Raw genomic sequence first — 23,162 nt, 5'->3', positions numbered from 1 at the left:
ACGCGTAACACCAATTCCTACGTGTTTATTAGCTGCATTATTTTTTCCGAGGGATGCACCTGTTTCACTGCAACGTGCGTTCAAACAGGTTCTCGTACGGTGGGCCGAATGCAGCAGCATCAGAAGCCCCAGCGGCGGTAGCTCAGGGGATGATATAGTTATCCGCAAAGATTATAATCCGAATGGTATTTTAATTTATGGACGTAAACGATACGCGTGGGAGTTGGCCCGTAACCGGTAGTGTAAAGTCGGAGGGACGATAATTCACGTCGACATCCTCCCGAAACCAGTTTTTCAATGAATTATCCGAAAGGACGCAAATATTTCCAGTATAACAGTAGAATGGAAAAAATGTTCTTCAAACTAATCTCGACGCGACCGGAAATACAACATCATTTCCATTATTAATCATCGTAATTAACGACGATAATCCGGTGATTAACTACCGTTAATTTGTTCGGATATTAGCGGAAATATCATCGACGATACGCGCAAGAAGCATCCAGGCGGTGCGTTAAATTTAAAATTATCCTGAATCTGACTAATGGAAAATTGCTCGGCACCCTCAAAGGGGGTTATTATCTCGCTTAATTATCTATAATGAAAATAAACAAAACGAAATTTTTATGCGAAACGGATCGTCCACCTCTTTCTGCGTAGGTAATGTGTATGTATACATATAAAGTATATAATACACCTAGAGAATGTAAAAGTCAAGGTCGGTGCCTCTGGTCGGCCTTGCACCACGAGGTTTGCTCGCTGGTATTTCAATCCGCGATTCTCTAGCATCTGTGCAGGATCGCAAGGAAAATCTATACATAGTTATACGCGAAAAGGTAAAACCTACGCAGCGAGTGTATACCGCGCGATCTCCGGTTACGCACAACCTTCTTTCGTCGTAAAAAAAAACTCGCTATTTTTTCACGAAGTAAAAATAAAAATAATCCTACAAAATCACGACAAATTAACTCCCCACTCCGCCCGTTGTATACGCGCGACGTGGTTTGTACGCACGTAGGAAGTTCCCTCCTTAGAACGAAGCGTAGGTTCCCGATTTCACTCAACTTTTAACTTCTAATTAACGAGCCAAAGTCCCACGAGAAAAGAAGCCCGCTAACTTCCCTGAGAAAGTCCATAAGGAAATTAGTCCCTGCAGCACACCGCCTGCACCACCGCCATATGTATAACGAACTATAAGGAAGGTGCAAACTTCGCTAGGTATATAATATCCTATTCTGAACCCAACCCAACGTTGTTCCCGAGTCACCTGACTCTGTATACCTGATGCAACCCCTCGCCCCCTGCCTCGGAAGTTGTTGGGTTCCAGATGACACGCAGGTGACTCGAAGACTCTACCCGAACGCTGAAGATTTCCGATTCCAAAAATTTTTTAAGATCCTCGGATCTTCCCTTCTCCCGTATCGCCGCCTCGGGACCTCGAGCTTCCGCTGCCGACCCGGTATGAAAATTTTGGGGACCCGGAAGTTCAGAAGAAAGAAAGGGTTTCTTCCGCCGAAGACCGAGAGACCGGGTACCCCGTGAGATTGCGCACGAGTATTTTCAGAATATAAGGTATATTGTATAACAGAGCTTAGAAAACCGTTTACTGCTCCGTTCCCACGACGTTCCTTATATACTTTTTGCGGGTACGCCTCGAAGCCGACAAAGGGAACCCGAGAGATCTAATGGCAAAAACTCAGTCCGGTCACTTTAAGATCGGTCTATCTTAAATCATCTTCATTCCGCGTTGCACTTTTCCTTTTTTTTTTTTTTTTCTTTCGGGTATATTTTAGACTTTTTATTTTCGTAGGGTCTTCTTCTCTCCTATGGTACCTAAAGCGAATTTTTTCCATCCCTTCGCCGCACTTCAGTGCTTACGAAAATTCAGATTCTGCTGTAAATAATTCGATAAAATGCGCCAACGTATAATTTCAATTTGGGCTACTGTAATTTTTCACAGCAAACCTTCAGAAAAATTTATCAAAAAGGAAAACTCTCGTGTAATTTATGAAATAAATTGCAGATTATACACACATACAACTGTGATTGTAATATGCCTGTGTCGCGTATGATGTAAATGTGTACGTGAATTAAACCTATGTACGTGTAGTATGTACAATATACACGCGTCAACTCGTGACGAATACACACGGTACGAAAGCCAGTTGATTAAATAGAATTCGGTGCGCTAATAAAATTTATCGTCCAACGTACGTTGTGTCGTACCGTAAGTTTTGCAAAATATAAAGTGGCAGAAAAAAGCAAAGAAAAATATGATTACGAATTAAAAAGTTTGAGAATTATATTTGCAAATATAATGATACAGTTGAAACGAAATATAAAACTTATGATATCAATAATCATGGTGATAAAAAATAATAACTACACAGGTATACGTGTAACAAGTAAGCTGGCTGTATTGCACGATGATTTTTATCGGACGTAAAATACGCGTGATTCACATCGTATAAAACGAGAGTGAGGGCGAAATTTTTTTTTTTTATCGAGAAATTTAATTACACCAGATGTACGTACAACGGCTCAAACATGGGAGAGTATGATTGTTTCGAAGAACAATGAAAAACTCGGTTTTTCATTTTATAATTAAATATTGTAATTCCCTCGGTTCTTTTTCCTCACTTTTTCTCCTCGACGTTAACCTTCTGTTTTCGGTTTTTTGGACACATAAATTTTTTCAAACGAAACTGCGACCATACGGTCGGTCGTCGTGTAGGGTATAGGTACGCGGAGGTGCACACCTTGGTTCCCAGAGAATTTCTCACTTCTGACAGATGCTGAGAGCGCCAGGATGTATATTATTGTATTAGAATGTAAATGAGCGATTGGGCCAAGGACGGGGTCCCACGATTTAATTCAATTCACTTTCGATTTGTTCTTTTATTTGAATTGGTCGTTCGCCCGTCGGTTTTTCTTATATTTACAACTGTATTGTACCCCGTGTTTTATCTCCATCGTACGTGCGATACAATTACTCCGACGAGTGCAAATCTCAAAACCTTAGAGAGTTTCGCTCTCGAGAGTTCAGATTTCACTTTACCATAATGCAGCGGACAAGAAACGCTGACTTTAAAAAATCCCAATGAATCGTAATTTTCTATATCAATTACCAATCGTTCATTCGCATCAACTGCAAACCGAACGATTAAATTCGACTCAAATTTTCGTCAAAATTTCTGGCGCTTTTCTCTTCTCTTTCCTGTTTCAATCCACTGCGCAGGGTTTATACATTATTACACGCGTCATTATCCGCGCTTATTTCGTTCGGCGGTGCTACGCGTATATAACTGTAATAGAGAATCCTTAAAGGAATTCAAGGATTTTATGACCACCGACTCGATCATTAGGATCGCTTAGGCCCCGTCGGAGATGAAGAAACGACCCCGCGCACTCCACTTCGACATCGGACGGTGGAAACGAAGAATATATCTTCAGTTTCAGTTGGCGGGGAAATCACGCGCGCCCGGTTTATACGTATATGTATACCGCAGCTTTGTGATCCAGTGGAATCTCTACGATCTATATAGATCATCGTGATTTATATAATAATACGTATATAATATTCGAAGAGTCGAACGACGCGAGATGGCGACAGAAGATAAAAAAGCGATCCCGTCGTAGGCGAAAAGAATAGATTGTTTTTTTCTTTATCGTTCTTGGACCCACCCTGCACATGTGATTACGGAGGTACGTAATCACGATTATTATATTCGTCGCGGTTATACTTTCCCTGACACACATATATTCACGGCTTGCGTAGCCGGTGTACGTACACGTGCTTAATCTTTATGTACTAAATGTATATAGGTATGCACGCGTACCGCACGCGAGAGAGTTTAATGCTTGTGCCGCGCACGCATCGGGTGGGTAAGGCATTATAAGGAATGAACGAGGCAAACTCGATTACCGGTATATATTTGGTCTAGGTACCATTGCGTTTCAACAACGGTTATAACGACGATGTGGTTTATATATATCAGCGCCTCCACGCACATTGCGCTGCATATACATATATGTATAATATATTAATGCACACCGTGTACCGCCTAGATAGCCGCTTGTATCGCCGCGCGCTGCACCCCGTGCAAGGACTTTGGAAAAGACACGCGATCGAGACAAATAAGTGTACACGTAGAGGCATACGCGTAATGTAGGTAAGTATGTACATACGTGTATACGTGTATGTAGATATTTACGGTACACAGAAGCGAAAAATTGCAAAATTCTGCAAAGACCCGCACAGCGAGCCGCGAGACGACGAGATGCCAAGCCCGTAAAACCAATCAGTATGCCAGGCATGCGAGTCGCAAAAGGCTTATTTATGTGGCACACGCATAAAATAAGCGAAACCGGTGCGAATCTAGGTATACGCGAATGCAACGTTAAAGATCGGAATCTTTAACCGCGGGGCTAACTCGTGCCGCTAACTTCGTTTGTTCGTATCAATTGGGCGCGAGATTGATTAACATTTTTTCTTTGCTCCGGCAGTGAAAATTTAGCGCTACGTAATCGGAAATCAGTTGTTACAATAATCGGCACTCTGGAATTTACCTGTTATAATAGTATTATAATCACCTCGATCATTATCGACGATATTCTTCTTACATCGATCACGTACGTGTACGTATGTACTATACGTGTGTAATTATATGGCCGTATAATACATACCGCGGAACGTTGGACGTGTACGTATCGCGTTATCGTCACTTCGCACAGATGTTGTAAATTTCTTTGATAATTTGCATCGCGAAGAATCTGGTGAGTAGGTATATTAGGTACGCGTGTTGGTATGTACACGGTTATACGGTAGGTATATAATTTATGAGGAATTTGTAACTGGAAAATATTTGTGCCACTGCGCGCCTAAGAAAATTGTTATGCGTAGGTACGTACGTACGTACGCCATCGCGTATACCTTGACTTGATTTATACATACAATATGTATATTCATAAAGGTGTGTAACACATTGCGTACGATAACTTGAAAAATCACTAGATTCGTCTGCGACATCTTTTCCTAATCCCAAAAGCCAATTTTTCAAGTTCAGTTTCAACCTCGTCGAAATCTCTGATCGAAAAATTTTCAGAGATCGTTGAAGAATCTCTTTGAGAATTGAGAATAAGGCGAAGCTAGGATAACGTTGAAACCGTGGACAGGGGAGACCTTCCGAGGGACTTTATTATATGCGAAACCTTCGTCAGCGCGCCGTTGCGAAGCATAGAAGTAATTCGATAGCCTATTGAGCTTCGTACGTGCAGCTGAATAATTCTTCTGGCTTCGATCGGGGCAATTAATACCGTCGCGTCCGTATCATCGTTGAACAGCCGACGAAATTCGAACGGTAATAAGCAATTGCGAGGAAAAATAATCAAAAACACGAGCGGCTAGAACGGTATCGAATCGCGAGATATTGAAAAATACAAAAGACCAAGTCACGTACGTACACCGCGTCACGTACTCGGGATTAGGTAGTACGTACAACGTCTCGACTTTTCTTCACCTCCGATAATTTATTTCACTCAATTTTATCCTCCCGCTAATAAATATTTATATTTTTATCCGCGGAATTCCAACGCGAGATCTCATCACACTGAATTAGGTATAGGAGCACGCGGCGAATAGCCATAACTTCACTGTATAAACCGCCAATCCGACGCGAAGGAATTACGAAATTAACACACAACTCCGAAAGACACGTATATAGAAAATTTTCTGCTCGTGTGCACGCTCGTGAACCGGCGATGTGAGGTAAGCTGTCGGTATATTACTTCATTGATCCGATCACCATCGTGTTTACAAATTATATCTTGTTTTGTACCGAGGATTCGTCTGTCAGTGTATTATGTGCAGTTCGAGGCGGCATGTATTGTATACATTCATTATTTTCTGGGTGGGCACGTTCGTGATAATAAGAAATCGTACCTAAGGGTATATTTCGGTTCGACGCAGGTGTCTGAGAAATTGATCGGAAAAAAAACTAGGAAAGATGAAAAAGAAAAAAAACAAAAAAAGGAGGAACGGGAGAAGAAAACGGGAAAATTATAGCTGCGCAGCGGCGATGTAATATATAATCGGAGTCGGCCCTTCTAAAGATGAGACTGGGACAGGATAAACAAAACTTTATCCACGATTCGAGATGCCACAAGTGTCTAACGGGGCAACGTCATGGCACGTTACCATACCTCCCAGCGAGTCGAGTTCCTCTTGTATTATACGGAATCAACGAGGACGGAATGAGAAGCAAAACTCTTATTCAATTCAACCTTCGCCAACGAAACTACGATACGTACACAGAAGAAAATCCGGCAGGATCGTTTCGATCACGCGACAAAGACGAGCAGCGTATCGCAGTTTCGGGTGAGTTTGGCTGCCTCCGGCCAAGTAGGAATTCAAATTGAATGAACGTTTGAGTTATGGTGAAAAATTATTTTGCTCGGCGATACGGAACATTCGGCGAAATAATATCACGATAACGCAACGTCGTACAGTCTCTCTCCTATTCTTATTGCCAAAGTGCAGGGTACAATAGAAATTCCGAAACACGAAACACTCCTTCTCTACCAGTGACGTAACACACCGACGCGTGTGTATTATATGGACACATAATAGTCTCTGGATTGTTTGAGGTGTGTATCAAAAAAAAAGAAAAAAAAAAAAATGAAAAGGTAAGAGAAAAAAAAACCTTCAAACTTATCTATACCTACGTATGTATGTACATGCCGTATAGTTTGTACAGCTATATCTACCCAATATCTGTGGGATGGAGAAGCTGCTGTAGGCGAGACGGAAAGGACTCTGAATTAATGTTGGCCCACAGATTTACTATTTACACTTTACCCGACTAAATTTACCTTGGCGAAGAGAGGCTGTGTAGATAAAGCTGGTACAGACGTAGAGGAACATAACGTGCTCGTATTTAACCGAGATATATGTCCACACACGGAACGCTTACAGAGTTAAATCTCGACTGACATTCTATTGTGTTAAATCAGGCGGCAATCGCGGACACCTGTTTGCGATCGCGCTATGGGGTGCGTACGTGTTCGTAGATATATTTGAATATTTTACGTTTAATAAGGTGAAAAGGAGTTTTATAAAGAGGCGCAAGTATCGATCGAGTATCGTGATTAACTAATGTACCTGTACCTGCCCACCGATCAGATAGTCTCGACTTACGGCTAACGTACTTTTCCAACAGAGGAGGTTTCGAGTAGCAGTTTTCCAAGTAAAAACTAGTCAGCTGCTGCTGGTCGGTCATTCCTAGGGAATAACCGACGACGACGACGACGACGACGACGACGACGACGACGACGAGGAGGAGGACGACGACGACAAACAGTAGAGGGAACGCACTCGTGATTCGAGAAACTCGGGGGGATCGTGGACGGACAAATGGACGAACGAACGGACTGCAGACGGCACCGAGGTTTCTCTAAAAGGCGCAAAAAGATGTCGAGAAATCGAGTATCCCATACGTGGAGGCGCGAGACCATGTCGTCGCAGGCTTTACGCACACTGAAAGTTGCTACGGAAACGATCTGGCACTGATTTCGAATCAAATACATCTCCGTACTCTGTTCGCCACTTCCCACACCTTCCGACGATCCGTCAATCCGGAGGGCCCTGAACGGAGCAAAGTTAAGTTTACCTTTTACCAAAAGTGGCCTCTCGAATCGACGGAGAATTTAATGATGAATAAATGAATATTCCAACGATTGCGGAATACTTTTGGTAACCCTATACCCTATACTTAATTTGGTAAATTGTGCAATGGGATTTGATGCGGGATCTCCTGAACCCGGTCGCTCGAATCACTCGCAGCTTCTCAAGCCGGAGTTTAGTAACTTATTCGATCCTTATTGTCCCGCACCTCTCTGATCTCGATATAAAATAACATGCACATAACATGCATACATATAAATGAGCATGATCGCGTGTTCATATCCTACATCTGATATCTATCTATCTCTCTCTCTCTCTCTCTATTTCTCTGTTTCTTTTTCGTTTTTCTCTATGCAACGGCGACCGGCAAGCTCGATTCGCGATACCGGGTCGCTTTGCGTTCAAGCTGGAAGCTTAGAGAGATTGCATACCTCTACCTGCGAACGAACCTGCCTAGGTAGAGATCTCTAGGTACTCGCACGTACGTGTATAGTACATACAGACTCACCGTTCGATATACCGTAAAAAGCAACCGCACGGTAAAAAGGGAGAGGATATTGGGAAGAGAAAAGTCGCTTGAAAAAGGCCAAAGTTATCCTTCCAATGAAGATGATACGGAGAATGATTAGATGGGCTAATAAAATGCTACACCGTACATTATTATATGGGAAGAAAAATGGGATGGAACTCCGCTGTGTGCACGTGGCTTAAGGTAATCAAGATTCCTCTTACATCTTCATTGAAATCCAACGACTCGAATTCGTTCCAACGCGACCGTTGATGAAACTCGTCAGAGAAACGGGAGAGGTAAAACTGTTGAGCGATAGTTCGTTCGAAGGTAATAAGTACAGACGATAAGTCATCGAAGGTTTGAGTAAAACTGAAGGAATCGTTACGAGTCAAGACCTGGTATTTTCACGGGGCAGTCGGATGGATCGTTGATTGATCCTATGAAACGTGAACTAGCCATCGAATAATGATAACTTGTTCTTCGTGATTCAATCAACTTCGCACGGTCGGAATATTATAATGTTACCGATCACGAGTTTCCTGTACAATAAATTAATTACCGCTACTTCACCTGGAAACCATTCTCGAACAGTCGGTCCATCTAAGTGAATGAAAAGTAAAGAAAATAACCAAACTCGATCACCTATAAATTCCTGTGCATTCGACAGCCAGCTGGGTACGCCATCACTTATGGGGTGAATAATAATTCATCGCGTTGCGAGTTGATGACGCTATAATTTGAATTCTAATGCGTAAATTAAGTGAAAATAATGCCCGAAACTCACCGTACAGGTAGATTACGACGTGTTCTATGCGATGTAGTCAATCCAATATAAATCACTATATTCACTCGATACACCTCTACCAGTTGTCACTAAAACAAATTATTACGTTCTAACCGATTATCATCTAGTGTCAGTCACTGATATAACGAGCGGTTATTACTTCGTCTGACGACACACACCTTAATGATTTTCCTTGATGAGTTCTTTAGCACAAAAATAAAACGAAGGAAAATATATACGCGTACATACAATTAGCAATTTTAATAATGCGAATAGCGAGGATCTTGATACCTGGTATGAATTATCTTCTCTCTCTCAGTGTTTACATTTGAAACAACGGGAGAGAAACACGCGACACGTACACCTCGCCCGAAGCCTGAGCGGCAAGTGGCAAGTGCGGTGGAGGCGCCCGGCTAGACTTGGTAAGACGAGAGCCGACAATTCCATCCAAGTCGTACGTACTCTGACTGAACTCCTTTTCTTTTCCCTCCCGGCTACTCGTCGATGCCGCAAGGCTCGCCGATCTCGACTGCTCAGAATTGAGGATCGAAATATGCCGGCGAAAGGCGTACGCGCCCATTTCTATCAAATTCCAATGAGATTTTCAAACCACCTTATCAAGAGGCTCGTAATAATTGCACGAAAGGAACTGAGGGCAATTAAATGATCCCGCCGCTTTCCCCGATTCCTCGCGATGTTAAGCCTGGCGCGAAATTTACGCCTTCCTCTCGCAAATCGAATAGACGATAGTTTAAGCGTTAAGTGTAACGCGAAAGGTATACTGTAATGAGAAAGCCGAATAAAATTAAGCGGGCGGAACAAGAAACTGACTAAAAAATTCAGTTGATCTAGTTATATGTATGTATTCGAAAATTTAAAGGATAGTTTAATTAACTAATTAACCGTCAAGCGGCTCCATCTACACATGCATCGTTATATTAAGTGCATCTGAAAAGCTGAGAAACAAAAGAGCATCTATCGAATGACAGCAAATTTCTACATCACATCGATAAATGATTCTTTAAAATATCTCAATGGAGTTCAATGTAAAACCTCACGTCAATACACAATACTGACTATTCGCACATCCACGATACACAAATCGCTGATTCGAAATGCCTCTCACAATGACTGTACGTTGCAGGAATATTGATCATACTTACCAAAATATGCAGCAAACCTCAATTGATGATGCGCAAAAAATGTACAGCAAAACTGATTTCAATCTTCTCTGATACCAGATCGATGGATCCGACAAAATACCTTCTGTAACGCCTTGCTTTGAAGGTGAAGAGTTAAATTTGGATTCCGAACTTGTAAGCGCCGGGTTATCGGCTATATCTGTCAAGGGGTATGATGCAGGAGATCGACGTGGAGAAACTGGCATTAGACACAGAAATTCTTTCTGGAGCGTCCATCGTCCTGAACTATCCAAGCTAAGCTGGGCTGTTAACCATGCACCCCAGAATATTGAAACTTACCTAAAGACTCATGCTGGAGATAAACAGTCCAAAGAAAAATTCAAGAGACCAATAATTCCGTCAGACACCTTTGACAAATTGACCGTTAGTTCGTTCTTGCCAATTACGGTATATCTAGGGTAGTAGAGATGAATGGTTTCATGAGAATAAAGAAGCCAATCATTTGTAGGTAATTCACCAGACATCGGGACATCAAACGGATATAGATAAGCTGGATAAGCAGGTCTCAAAGCCAGAAACAATCCAATTTAGTGACCATGACTTGGAATCTCATACGACTTTACATAAAAGTAGAGCAGAATTTTGCGTGACTATAGGAAACTTAGAAGAGCACTCCATACCTCGTAGATAATTGTTCCTAATACTCATACTATTGGCCCTGGACCTTTGCTTAATCGGCTAATGAAGGGTGAGAAAAGATAATATTGATGTTATATTTTCAGAAAATACTTCGGAACCATCCGGTTCAAGGGCTAATACAAAGTTCAGTCAAAAACTTTTGTTTAATGAAGACTATTTGGCAAATGATATCAGATTGGAACAAAGCGACGTGAAGATTAATTCTGTCTGGGAATAATTTGTACCACATAATACTTGACTAAATTCAATGATGTATAGAATAATATCTTGACTCTGGTAATTTTACCCATTATCTGATCTTCTGTTAAATAAAATAGTGTGCATTAGGTAATTGAAATTTAGACACAGAATATCATCTGCACAGAAAGCATTGTAGGATCAGAGATATATTTATTTACAATAACTTTCATCTACTTTGCCTTTGCTCATGATTCTTTTAATCTTAAATACCATACCATATTCACATATTATTTGGTTGGAGGCCACATCCATTGGTTAGCAGGCGCTTCCTGGACCAGTGGTTCCCATGGCTTCCAACCTAAGAACTTCCGTGCCAATTGCAATTCACTTTCAGCTTGAATAATTAACTCCTCTGCTTGACCACAGTCTATAGCTTTTTCAAAGTCTGCTACAACTGGATTCTGGAATCATTGTACAGTCCCATCAATGATTGAACTATTTCATACCCAATACTATTAAAGCTCTGATTTTGTAAAACTTTTAATGAAATGCATTTTTTTTAATTCATAATATTTACGTTTTTCACGTGTGCAGCTCGTTCCTTGATAATAGTTTCTGTGTTAATCCTGTATGGATAATCTTTGGGCATTTTGTCAATGGCACGAAGAATCTTGCTGTATAATACCCCCAAGGTATGATGTGGGTTGACGGCGACAGGCACCCGGGTCAGAAGTGTTGACTAGAAAACAATACTTCAGATCAAAAATCAAATAAACATCGGACTTTATATAGAATCACTGTAATTACTAAATCAATCATATAAAACAGGTTATGAAGTGGTACGTTGTGTAACACTAAGAAAACTTAATAGTATCCAGTTCTACTAAAGTTCTATCTACTGAAATTGTACTTTTCAGCGTAATTTATATGGTGTGTCACCTCGATTACCTTTTTTAATACCCCAGCCATTTTTACGTAGGGGAAGGAAAAACCATAAAGCACCCAAGTTTTCAGCAGAAATCCTTTACGTCGTAATTTGTGCGCATGACAAACAGCAGCAGACGAGAAACAGCGAGTGGTCTTCGTCGATTTCGCTTGCAGTGTGGTAGTTCTAACCTTAATAAGTCGACAAACAAATATTACTCCCAACTGGTCGTCACTGTTACTCGTGGCTGTGCTTGTGAATCTCTGTGAATTATTGGACGATTCATTTGCCATGGAGCTTGACAGCGTTAATAAGGAAGTATTAGTAGATCTCGAGGAGAAATACCTCAAAGTTCGAAAGTTGCTTGATGCGCATAGTAAATTAGACCCAGAAACAGAACCCTACAAGAGCAGGTATGCGGCTGCTGATTTATTGAAGGAAATGCAAATAAAACTCATCCAAATATTGGATGATAATCTCACAGATCATGACAGAGATATTGTGACAGCGATGTTAGCTGTCATTTGGTTGAATATGGGAATAATTTCTGTTGATACCGAGGAGCTAGCAGCTGGAGACGAGCAACTAACTAACTGTATTGACCTCTTAGAAGATAGAGAATTAAAACCAGAAGCAATCTTGATCATCCTAAGTGCACTGAATCAATTGGGAATTCTAGCAGCTCAACGAGATCAACCCAAAAAATCACAAAGTTATTTAGAAAGAGCAGAAAAAATATATAAGGATTTTTCTGCTCTAAAGAAAACCAATACTGTTCAGCCCATATTAATGGCAACGTTATTTAATTTGAAGGATGAGGACGAAGTAGATGCCGGAGAGATAATAGAAAGATTGCATACTTTAACTTTATACTACTTGGCACAAATCTACGGAACTCTAAAAGACCATTTAAAGTCAGCTGTTTACTGCCACATGACGTTAAAACGACAATTAAATCATGAAGATCTTGATTGTATAGACTGGGCTTTAAATGCAGCAACATTGTCACAGTACTTCATGGAAAAGGGTGGGTTCAAGCAGGCCAAACACCACTTAGCAGCGGCATCATACATTTTACAAAAATATGAGGACGAGTTAACAAATTCACAAGATACGGAAGAAGTAGTTGCAGCCAAATGGGAGACTTTTAGACACAGAAGTGCAGACATTGCTAGGTGTTGGGCCAAGTATGGAATCCTGCTACTCAGCACGTCTAAAGAAAGACTCATGCATCATGCCGAAGATGAAACCAGTCAGATGTGCTCGGAAATAAGTAAGATGCAATTGGACCCAGGGTCTAAAGTAACTGAAGCTGTCATAGAAAATTTAAGGTTTGAAAAAATAGAGAAAGAAATTGAAATGATTGCAAGTCAGCTCAGTGATAAATATGCGCTGGACTTCAATGATGCCAGAGTAATATTTTTAAATGCGCAACAGTGGCTGGAAGAAGCAAAAAAATATTACACTCTAGAAAATCATGCTTCTGACCATGTACAAGTGATACAAGATGTGTCACAGCTATTCAAATTTTTGTCTTTTTTTGAGGAAGATGAAGATCGTCAGGCAAAGATGCACAAGCGTAGGATTGATATTTTGGAAAAGATCGTTACAGAGCTAAACCCACAGTACTATCAAACTGTATGTAGACAATTGTGGATCGAATTGGGCGAAATTTATTGTGATATCTTAGACATAAAACTCGAACGTTTACAAGCCTCTAATGAACGTCCCAGCCCCCATGCTCTCACAAAAATTAATCATCTTGCTAGAAGTTCGATAAAATACTTCCAGAGTTTTCTAGATTCTTTAGTGGATCCTGCAACCCACAATTTACCAGATAGATTTTCAGACGATGTAGTGAGACCAGCTTTATTTGCTTACTTTTTGTTAGGAAGATTACACTATAAGATTATAACTCCAGACAAGCATGCTCAGTTGGAAAATCTTCGCAATAGTGTGAATGCTTACAAATCCCTGATAGACTACTGCGATAAAGATCCAAAAGCTGCAGAATTGATGAAGGTTGAATTGAGTGTGTGCAAGGATTTTGTGAGCCTTTTACCATTGAAAATAGAAAAACTATCCAGGGAATTGCTATGAGGTAAATGAGTAAGAAGTAAAACTCAAGCCAGTGAAACTAATTTCACAGTATGTTGTCTCCAGCTGCTAGAGGCCTAACTTACTACTGTGGTTTGATGAGCTTTCCGCTTCCTACTAACGAAAAATTCTTCACTTACCGTTGCGTGAAAATGAACGGAGCGTTGAAGTATGATGTGATGAACACCTTATAGTTTCATGTTATGATGTCATCAAATTAGACATCAATTTTGAACAACTTGAAACGTTGCTTTTCCCCCGTAATGAAATACGATGAATTTCAAAATGTAAAAAATATAATTTATGCGTAATGTAACTTTAAGTACACCAATGTATAATATTTTTTCCATTCAAGTTGAATAATAAAGTGAAAGAAAATTATTTGTGAGTTAATTATATTTATCACATATATTTATTTTATATAAACCTTGTAAATACCAAAGATTGTGCGAAGTCAATGGATGCTTATCACAAATACTATTATCGTAACTCACTCAGAATGTTCCAGAGTGATACCTAATCGTTTGTGATCCTCTAGTCTATTACAAAAATTATGAAACTGGATGTCTCAGTTATAAATATATCTGAAATCATATCATTGCATAAAAACTTGACACTGATTGATGGTTCCTCAAAAAATTGTACATGTTTTGAATTCTGTCAGTCATTTCGAATAAGTCGTGCCTTTGCTCTAGACAAATTATATTCTGAAGACAAATGGATTTTTCGATTCTTCTGCAAAATTAGATTTTGCTCTGCTGAGACTGTTTTGAAATGACTCATTCAGGCAAAACTTAATTACCAAGCCGGGGATCAAGTTATACTTGCATCCTTATCTCTCCTGATTTCGCATTTATAGTTACTGAAGAATGTTTATTTAATTGTAATAAGCTGTAAATGATGATCTCCCAAAATTGTAAAAATTCATTTGTGTTATCAAAATGGGATTATAAAAAGGTACCAGTGTTTTATATAAATTAAAACACTTGGTTTCATCCAACTCCATGTTTAAAACATATTTTGTTCGAGTTTATAATTATTTTTTACTAAAAAAAAAAATTAAAAAATAAATGTAAAACTTTCTTTGGTAATATGATGTAAAATGGACATCATATCTAAACTGAGTAATCAGAATTGTAAATTCAGAGATGTGTTTCACAAATCTAGATACAAAATATACAAATAAAATTGATGGCGCTCCATATTGGGGGTAGATGTAGTGTCATTCAACCAAGTTAGCATAGGTGAATGCATTATACAGTCAACTGCCTTTTTGACAAAATAAAGATCGAGTTAACGAGTTTCTCTTTGACTCACTTCATTGGTATTTCAATATCTTTGTTTGTTCAGAACTGTCTTTTGATAGTGTCATGATCCTTCATAATAATGAATTTCGTTTCCCGATCGATCTTCTACTCTACTTTGTAGAATTGTCGTTACATCGATAATAAATAACGAAAATCTAGCAATAACATAATAATATCCTAACATTTTACAAGCAGGTACGTATGATAACTATATATATTTAACTCAAAGGTTCGGTCAAACCTGCATATACTATTTAGTATCTATTTGGGTGTTTTGCGTATGACACGAAGGGAGGTAGGATGTTTATATATCATTTGCCACCTGCTTCAAAAGTAGTGTATAATATATACTTTAAGTTTTGAGTTAGCAATACCAAACAGTTGACCCCTATTCAATATTTATAAAATTTCAGAGAGAGACAACAACGCATTTGATTCTTTGTAGTACATTAAATATACCTTGCCCGCAGGTATAATTTAATAATCGATTGCGATCCACACATCCCTCTGTTATTTTAAAACATAACCATGGGTTTTCTTTCACCAATTCATCTTGATCACCTGTTTCACGCGAGGATGAAACTCGTTGACAAGATATTTTACACATGACAACTTCGAACATTACAACAGATGAAACAAATGTCACAATCGCGAGTCTGATAACTAATCATGTTGGGATTGTCGATAGCTGAACATTTAGATTGTCTTTAGACTTTAAATACTGAACTGTAAATATTTTCATTGTTATATCAAAGCGTATTATTCCTCTCAACGATATGCTATAATTGCAAATTGGCATTGCTAACACTTCTGTGAACAAAATAAATGAACCATTTTTAAACAGGTGGTTCATCTTAATCAATAATCATTGAACTAGCATATCTTAAGTGCTAGTCACCCCTTTACGAGCCACCAATAAATTTAAAACAGGATGCTTTCTAATGTATCCAACGGCCTTTTTATGGGTTACCATTGTAAAATCATACCCATTACATTGGAGAATTTTGTCATGCATTCTCAACCCTGATTTTGCTGCTGGTGAACCTTCGTGGACTTCAGTAACATAGATCCCCTGTGAATAGAAAGTTTCTTCTTTTTAAAAAACTCTGACATAAAATTTGTGATGATCAAAGGAAAATGTAGATGCAATCGACTCGTACATAAGGCTCATACAATCTTATGATTTTCAATATAAACAGTAGGGTGGGTTGAAAAAAATTGTATTGCTAGAAGTAACCCACTTGATTACTTATTTATTCTAAAAACGAGTGGGCTACCTCAAAATATCAAGTAACAAATTTTTTTCCATCTCATGATTACTCGATCGATTCGATGAGTAGATGATTTTGGCTTTCAGATTTGGATTCCTGAGCTGATTATATGTGAGATTACCTTGAAGAAGCCAAAAAAAAACTCGATTTTTGGGCCAAAAGTAAAGTAGTTTAAAAATTGATTGTATTACACTTTTCTGACGTATTTTGACCTCAGGAATCCGAATCTACAAGAAAAATTGATCTATCTCTAAAATTGACCGAGTTATCGCCAATTTTCAACTTTTTGGGGTCAAAAATAAAAAATTGATTTTTTAGTCTATATTAATGTAATTTGGGCTCAGGAATCCGAATCCGGAAGAAAAATTGATGAATCTGCAAAAATGACCGAGATATTCCCATTTTTTCGCATTTTTTGGCATAAATTTGAGGATATCTCGGAGGGAAAAAATCGTAGCTCATTTTGGACAACGGATTCGTGTTCCTGAGGTCAAAATACGTAAGAAAAGTGCCATACGATCAATTTTGAAAAATAAAAATTTTTGGCCAAAATTTGAGATTTTTCCAAGGGGTACCCCTTACGATTTTTTCAAATTTTGACCAAAAATTTTTATTTTTTAAAATTGATCGTATGACACTTTTCTTATGTATTTTGACCTCAGGAACACGAATCCGTTGTCCAAATTGAGCTACGATTTTTTCCCTTTGAGATATCCTCAAATTTGTACCAAAAAATGCGAAAAAATGAGGATAACTCGGTCATTTTTTCAGATAGATCAATTTTTCTTCCGGATTCGGATTCCTGAGCTCAAATTACATTAATATAGACTACAAAATCAATTTTTTATTTTTGACCCCAAAAAGCTGAAAATTGGCGATAACTCGGTCAATTTTAGAGATAGATCAAATTTTTTCTTAGATTCGGATTCCTGAGGTCAAAATACGTCAGAAAAGCTTATTAAACCCAATTAAATCAATGATTTATTTTTTGCTAAAAAATCGAATATTTTTCTCAACTCAGCCTAATACCAGTTCCAAGTATTGAGCTAGATAATTAGCTGAGAGATATCAATGGAATGATTATGATTTCTCAAGCATTTGAGATTAAGATTATGAAAACTGCTATAGTGCATTGGAAGAGTCCTAGTTCAAAAATATGTCAGCATGAATAAATGATTTCAAAATTTCGTACATTATCTGTATAGCCTTGGGGACTTTTTCTAAAATCTTGGTCGATCCCTCCACCTATTTTGAATCCACATTTCATCACTTCCTCTCCATTGGCATCGATTTCTGCCTCTTTATGGAGTGTTATAGGAATCTGGAATATTGAAATGCATCTTGAGCTATGTTTGTCAAAAAGTGGTGCATATATCAAACCCAATGAAAAATCTTGAGATCCAAGAAGGCATAGGTGTAGACGTATTAACAATCCAATGAAGTCATAGGTGATATCTTATACAGGGAGAATTGATTGTCACCTTTACTGATAATTCTGCAGCAGGAAATACTCAAGGCCAGAACATACCAATTATAATTCAGCACATGTTACAAGGTATACATAAGTTTACCGAGGCAAAAAACTCCTGCTATAAAGTCTGATACAAAACATAAAACAATTCCATTGGATGATGCTACTAGTTTTTGTCGGCAATTAGCAGAATGTGTTGAGCAAAACTTGACCTGTAATTTGGGGAGACACACCTCAGAGACGTAAATCACGGATTGTCTGAGTGTTAAATTATTATCTGCTTACTCTGATACAAATTTACATGGTCAAATACTTTAGCTGAAGGAAGCATAAAGTATTGAGTAAAATAAGGAGCAGTGGCACAAGATTGAGCCTTGCATGGGTATTAGTCTGTGGAGATATGTTTGCTAGTTGACAAGAAGTCTGAATTATACCAGGAAATTGGTTAAAATCTGTTACTCACACTCAAGCATTCCATCGCTGTTCCGGCTTGGTGTTGAAAAGCCATTTTCGCACACATCTTGAATGGTGTTTTTTTTTTAAACTGGCCACTCAAAATAAGACAAATTGCAATATTACGTATGTAATTACAGATAAATTACGGTGATCTGTCTAGCGTAAACGATTTGCGGACCTGTCAGCTAACACTAACCGCACCAACTAGTCAAGCATACCAACCAATGGCGCGGTGTCGCAGTGTGGAAGTGGATTCGATAACGATTCGATTGTTGCCAACGTGAATCACAATTTACACAGAGAGCAAGCTCACAAGACGAAGTGCGTGTGACGTTGAGATAGTTTCGTTTATTAGTCGCACAAATCTCACACAAAATTTAATCTCTACCCCAACACAATGGCCGATGATGAATTCGACGGAGATGAGTAATTAACTTTTTGAATTATGACATATTTCAAATGCTATTAAAATAAGTCCGAACTCATGCATCAAAAGGTTAAGTTGATTGTCAGTGTTCTATCCTTGGGAACAATTTTCCTTGTCTACTGACCTCTGATCAGACTACCCTATCTATTCTCAATGATCAGACTGATGCAAATTTTCTAGAATGCACTTTAAATCATAACTAGGTAGTCGAATATACTTAGGCATTTTGTGACTTCCGATTTTGTGTCACTTCAGGGTTGTCGATGACTTTGACGACGTTGATGATGACGATAATATCGAATTAGAGCAGCAAGAAGAAGATGGGGAAAATATCGAACTGTTAGCCGCTGGGGATGCTCAGGGTAGTGTACAAAAGTCTAAGAGAATCACAACAAGATACATGACGAAGTAATCTATCTTCTTGAATTATAAAATTGTATGTATTCGACAGCAATACAATTTGAAAATTGTTCATCTTAATCATAGGTATGAAAGAGCGAGAGTATTGGGTACACGGGCACTACAGATAGCCATGTGCGCACCTGTGATGGTGGAACTGGAGGGTGAAACCGACCCTCTGCAAATAGCCATGAAGGAGCTAAAGCAACGTAAAATTCCAATCGTCATTCGACGGTACTTACCTGACAACAGTTACGAAGATTGGGGAATTGACGAACTAATTATTATAGACCACTAAATAATTATTCAAATATTTATTTCCGTTCATGCTCCCTAGCTACCCTTTTCGACCTTCATGTTGTCCGAATATGAAGACTACAATAATTGGTAATTTCAATTAATGCAAAACTTTTTCTAATAAAAATTATGAAACTTGTTTCTTCGCAAGAAAAAAAAATTGACTACTATATGTTAATCACATATCATCAATTTATCACCAGTGATTAATTAATACATACATTCTCCCAAATGTAATTAAAAATATGCAGCGGCTGCAAAAAGCTATAAAATATACAAATGATTGCGGTATTGAGGAATAACACTGAACCAATGTATTACTGCCTTAAGCTATTCGTGCCTAAAAAATTATGCAGAATAGCAGTGATGTAACAATGGATTCTTCGATAAATATGGATACGTCTATACAAATTACAAAAGTTACGTCCAGCAAACTTTTAAGGCAGACAACAGTCGTAACAGAGATAAAAATGAAAATATAGTTTATTCAAAATCACGCACTGGGTGTAACTTTTTGAGCAGGCAATTCATCGTTCAATACTGGCGTCTACGATCGAAGATGTTACTTGATAGGCACATTTTTCAACGTGGCTGATGTAATTTTACCTCCGTCTTTCGTCAGTAACAAATTACCACCCCACGCTGCCTCTCCGCTACTATTCACAACGAGATCAGCCTAGAAAATGATATTCAATTATCACATAAATGCTGTTGGAATTGAGAAGAATTGTGAAGTGAAGGTGGAAAAATTAGTTTATTCACCTGAAGCTTTTCCCATACTTTCTTTTTCGGGTTTAGTACGTCATCTGCAGTTCCGGTTTCATATCCCTCTACGACCACTTTATCTCCAGCCCCACTGCTAGGCGGTGGTATCAGGGGCTCCACTTTTTTAGTAGGCTCTTCTCTGTTTTTGTTAAACAGTGGTCAGTACCAAGGTTTTCTTTTAATTTGGAAAATTCAACGCGGGAAAGAGACTTACACTGATGCACAAAGAACCATCCCATGTGATTGAATGCCTCGTAGATTTGCTGGTTTCAAGTTGGCCAAAACCACTACCAGTCTATCCTGCATATCTTCCAATGGCACGTAGTTAGCTAATCCGCTTACAATGGTACGCGGACCAGTGGAATCCCCCAAGTCAATTTTCTCAACATATAGAGCATCTGCGTCAGGATGTTTGTGGACTTCCACAACCTTACCCACTCTAATATCGAGACGGGAAGGTATTATTTCATCAATCTGCTCTGGAAGAGCATTCATTCAACTTTATTAACACAGATGCATTCAAACGAGAGATATTGGTAATGGCAGCATGTAATACAGAATATCAGCTACTTACTCTCTTTCTGCGGTGGAGGATAGGCTTTGCTGTTGAGTCCTTTGAGCTGAGGGTCTGACTCGAATTCTTTACGAATCGGGTCTAAGAGTCTGTTGACATATATTTCGACTGCAGCCTTCAAATCACCAGGATGAATAACCTGTTTCGCAAATGCTGCTTCAAGATCCTCATATTTGTCAAATGACATATCTCCACCTGAGGGGTTGAAAATATTTGAGGTGATATTTGATGATCAGTTCAAATGTAATTGCAGAGAAATTATCGGGAATGACTTACCAAATTCTTCACTTCGTTTGACAATATACTTTTCATCATTTTTCATTAACGGAAAAATAACATGTTTTGAGAATGCTAGAATACCATTCTCTGTAATATTTCCGGGCTCACAGAATGCTTTTTTGAGCTTCTTTTTCACAGACGCTGCACTGTCAAGTAGATCAATTTTTGTATCCTCTTCGGACGAGGACATTTTTGCTCCAGTCAATCCTGGAACTGAAGGCAAACAATTTTTTGATGGTTCCTTAATCACTGATCACCAGAAAAATCCAACATAAAATGTTATCACACTCACTCATAGGGTTCATAAGATGTACACGTTTTTCGTAACCAAGCATGGGCAGATATTTTTCAGAGAAAGTGAAAATTTTTCGTTGATCTACCCCTCCAAATTGCGCATCAACCTTAAGATACTCCTCATCCAATGCTTGTAACCCCGGATACAACAATCCTGAAAGTAGGGCATTAGCGACCTGCTTCACTACTTCAGCTCCAGCCTTCTTAGCATCATGCTCAGTTACCAGAGAACTCAGACGGTATACATCCAATGTATATTCTCTGAAATTGTATGGATATGTCATGATTTTCAATTACACAAGAAGTAATCACTTATCCATGGGAAATGAAACTCCAATGAGACTTCAGTGAGTGAAATGAATTCAAATGATAATGACTTACTTGGATAATTGATAATCCGATCCCTTAACAAACTTTAACTTGTCTATGGGAACGCCGATGGATTTTAGCATAGCCTTAATCACAGCTTCGTAATACTGAACTCTCAGGGCTAACAGGTCCCAAGGTGCTTTCATATTATCCAAATAAGCATGGAGATCAGCAAACAGTATCGTGACTTCAACTCCAGCTCGAAGAAAATCGGCAATTTTGGACATAGGGGTGAAGTAACCGACATGAGGCCTCCCAGTAGTTGCAGTACCCCAGTATATTTTCAGATCTCTCTGTTTCAAAATTGTCTTTAGTTTTTCGTCGCCAAGCCATTCTGCCAAGTTCCTGGTGATCAGATGATACTTTTCTTCCCAAGTCGATCCACTCATCTTAAAGAGCTTGTTACAACTGAAAAGAGAATGTAAAGATGGATCAGTGAAGTCATCCAGAGTAGAGGAGAGGATGTGGTTGGAAATTTCAAGGATTATTCAGAATTGCTATAAATTAATTGACAATGACGTCACTATGAGGAAGTGAATTGTAGCGGGATTCCCATAGAAAAATTTGCGTTACGACCGTACTCAGAAAACCAGAATAGTTTTTTTTACATGGATTACTTTTAAATGGAAAAAAACGATTGTAATGAATACATATGAGCACGCATGCGCGAACTCCACGTGCACGGCTGTCAGATAACTGTAACCTGACGAAATTTATTTTGTACTTTAAGATATCAGTGGATCCCGTAGTCTGACATGAAAAACTAAAAGAATCAGATTTTCGAAAAATTTCTAATGCAAAAGACTGACGTTCACTGAACAAAACCGTTTAGAGAATACATAACGGGTTGATGGAGAGTGCAATATGCCGAACATTCATCATTTTGTCAGTGTATGTAACGACATAAATACTAACTGACGAAACTTCACGTAACGTATATAAATCTCTAAAGAGGCTCTACGGAATTTCACTACGAAACATCAGTCAAAATGTGTTACAAATGCAGAAATAGGTTACTAACCTTATTCCTTGGAACGGGGTCCACACCAACAAAACGTGGAGAAAAGGTAAGGAAGTGGCAGGGAAGGCCGACGACTCACAAATAGTAAAGATAGCCAAGTCTTTGGTAAAATATACGTACAGCAAGCGGGTTTGCTGTTTCGAGCAACGTTTCGAGTTTCTCGCAATGCTCGTACAAATGCACAGAATTATGAATTTCGAATATCAATAATTA

At 38.8% G+C, this 23,162-nt stretch overlaps 7 protein-coding genes across 12 annotated transcripts in view; 3 read left to right on the top strand and 4 right to left on the bottom strand.

Annotated features, from left to right (window-relative positions):
• LOC105688962 overlaps positions 1-9,350 on the bottom strand; it is a 42,273-nt gene extending 32,923 nt beyond the window's left edge. For 3 of the 5 annotated variants that reach the window (XR_001103217.3, XM_012405633.3, XM_012405634.3), the window contains exon 1: positions 8,977-9,349. The gene's annotated coding sequence lies outside the window, so the exon portion shown is untranslated. Of the gene's footprint in view, positions 1-8,976 lie in introns of all 5 variants that reach the window. The other 2 variants (XM_012405632.3, XM_048654007.1) reach the window with 2 other exon arrangements.
• Positions 9,351-9,594: 244 nt separating this feature from the next.
• Positions 9,595-11,160, top strand: LOC105688952. Of its 2 annotated transcripts, none has more exons than XM_012405620.3 (4): positions 9,595-10,109; positions 10,218-10,541; positions 10,627-10,747; positions 10,901-11,160. In XM_012405620.3, exons 1-4 carry the CDS (start codon positions 10,092-10,094, stop codon positions 11,032-11,034), a joined length of 597 nt encoding a protein of 198 aa, XP_012261043.2. In that variant the 5' UTR covers positions 9,595-10,091; the 3' UTR covers positions 11,035-11,160. The 2 variants fall into 2 exon arrangements, with proteins under 2 accessions (XP_012261043.2, XP_012261042.2); XM_012405619.3 differs by having other exon boundaries at positions 10,627-10,801.
• Positions 11,161-11,187: 27 nt separating this feature from the next.
• LOC105688956 (NADH dehydrogenase [ubiquinone] 1 alpha subcomplex subunit 5) lies at positions 11,188-12,106 on the bottom strand. The gene is made up of 3 exons (XM_012405623.3): positions 11,946-12,106; positions 11,575-11,736; positions 11,188-11,458 (listed from the first exon to the last, which is right to left on the bottom strand). The coding sequence occupies exons 1-3, from the start codon at positions 11,964-11,966 to the stop codon at positions 11,285-11,287; spliced, it is 357 nt and encodes a 118-aa protein (XP_012261046.2). The 5' UTR covers positions 11,967-12,106; the 3' UTR covers positions 11,188-11,284.
• A 107-nt stretch (positions 12,107-12,213) lies between these two features.
• Positions 12,214-14,400, top strand: LOC105688950 (KIF-binding protein-like). Its single transcript, XM_012405617.3, has one exon. It carries the CDS (start codon positions 12,214-12,216, stop codon positions 14,020-14,022), a length of 1,809 nt encoding a protein of 602 aa, XP_012261040.2. The 3' UTR covers positions 14,023-14,400.
• LOC105688955 (tax1-binding protein 3 homolog) lies at positions 14,398-18,741 on the bottom strand. The gene is made up of 3 exons (XM_012405622.3): positions 18,532-18,741; positions 17,790-17,918; positions 14,398-16,398 (listed from the first exon to the last, which is right to left on the bottom strand). The coding sequence occupies exons 1-3, from the start codon at positions 18,586-18,588 to the stop codon at positions 16,210-16,212; spliced, it is 375 nt and encodes a 124-aa protein (XP_012261045.1). The 5' UTR covers positions 18,589-18,741; the 3' UTR covers positions 14,398-16,209.
• Positions 18,742-18,789: 48 nt separating this feature from the next.
• LOC105688953 (DNA-directed RNA polymerases I, II, and III subunit RPABC2) lies at positions 18,790-19,798 on the top strand. Its single transcript, XM_012405621.3, has 3 exons — positions 18,790-18,950; positions 19,207-19,359; positions 19,438-19,798. Exons 1-3 carry the CDS (start codon positions 18,922-18,924, stop codon positions 19,646-19,648), a joined length of 393 nt encoding a protein of 130 aa, XP_012261044.1. The 5' UTR covers positions 18,790-18,921; the 3' UTR covers positions 19,649-19,798.
• LOC105688951 (tyrosine--tRNA ligase, cytoplasmic) lies at positions 19,650-23,077 on the bottom strand. Its single transcript, XM_048654015.1, has 8 exons — positions 22,950-23,077; positions 21,941-22,336; positions 21,558-21,820; positions 21,263-21,478; positions 20,987-21,181; positions 20,627-20,891; positions 20,410-20,551; positions 19,650-20,323 (listed from the first exon to the last, which is right to left on the bottom strand). Exons 2-8 carry the CDS (start codon positions 22,315-22,317, stop codon positions 20,210-20,212), a joined length of 1,572 nt encoding a protein of 523 aa, XP_048509972.1. The 5' UTR covers positions 22,318-22,336; positions 22,950-23,077; the 3' UTR covers positions 19,650-20,209.
• Positions 23,078-23,162: the final 85 nt, after the last annotated feature.

Source organism: Athalia rosae, chromosome 4 (assembly GCF_917208135.1).
Source record: "Athalia rosae chromosome 4, iyAthRosa1.1, whole genome shotgun sequence".
In the NCBI taxonomy this organism is placed as follows: Eukaryota; Metazoa; Arthropoda; class Insecta; order Hymenoptera; family Athaliidae; genus Athalia; species Athalia rosae.
Note: the sequence above shows the minus strand (reverse complement) of the source record. Positions and strands in the feature narration are given on the sequence as shown.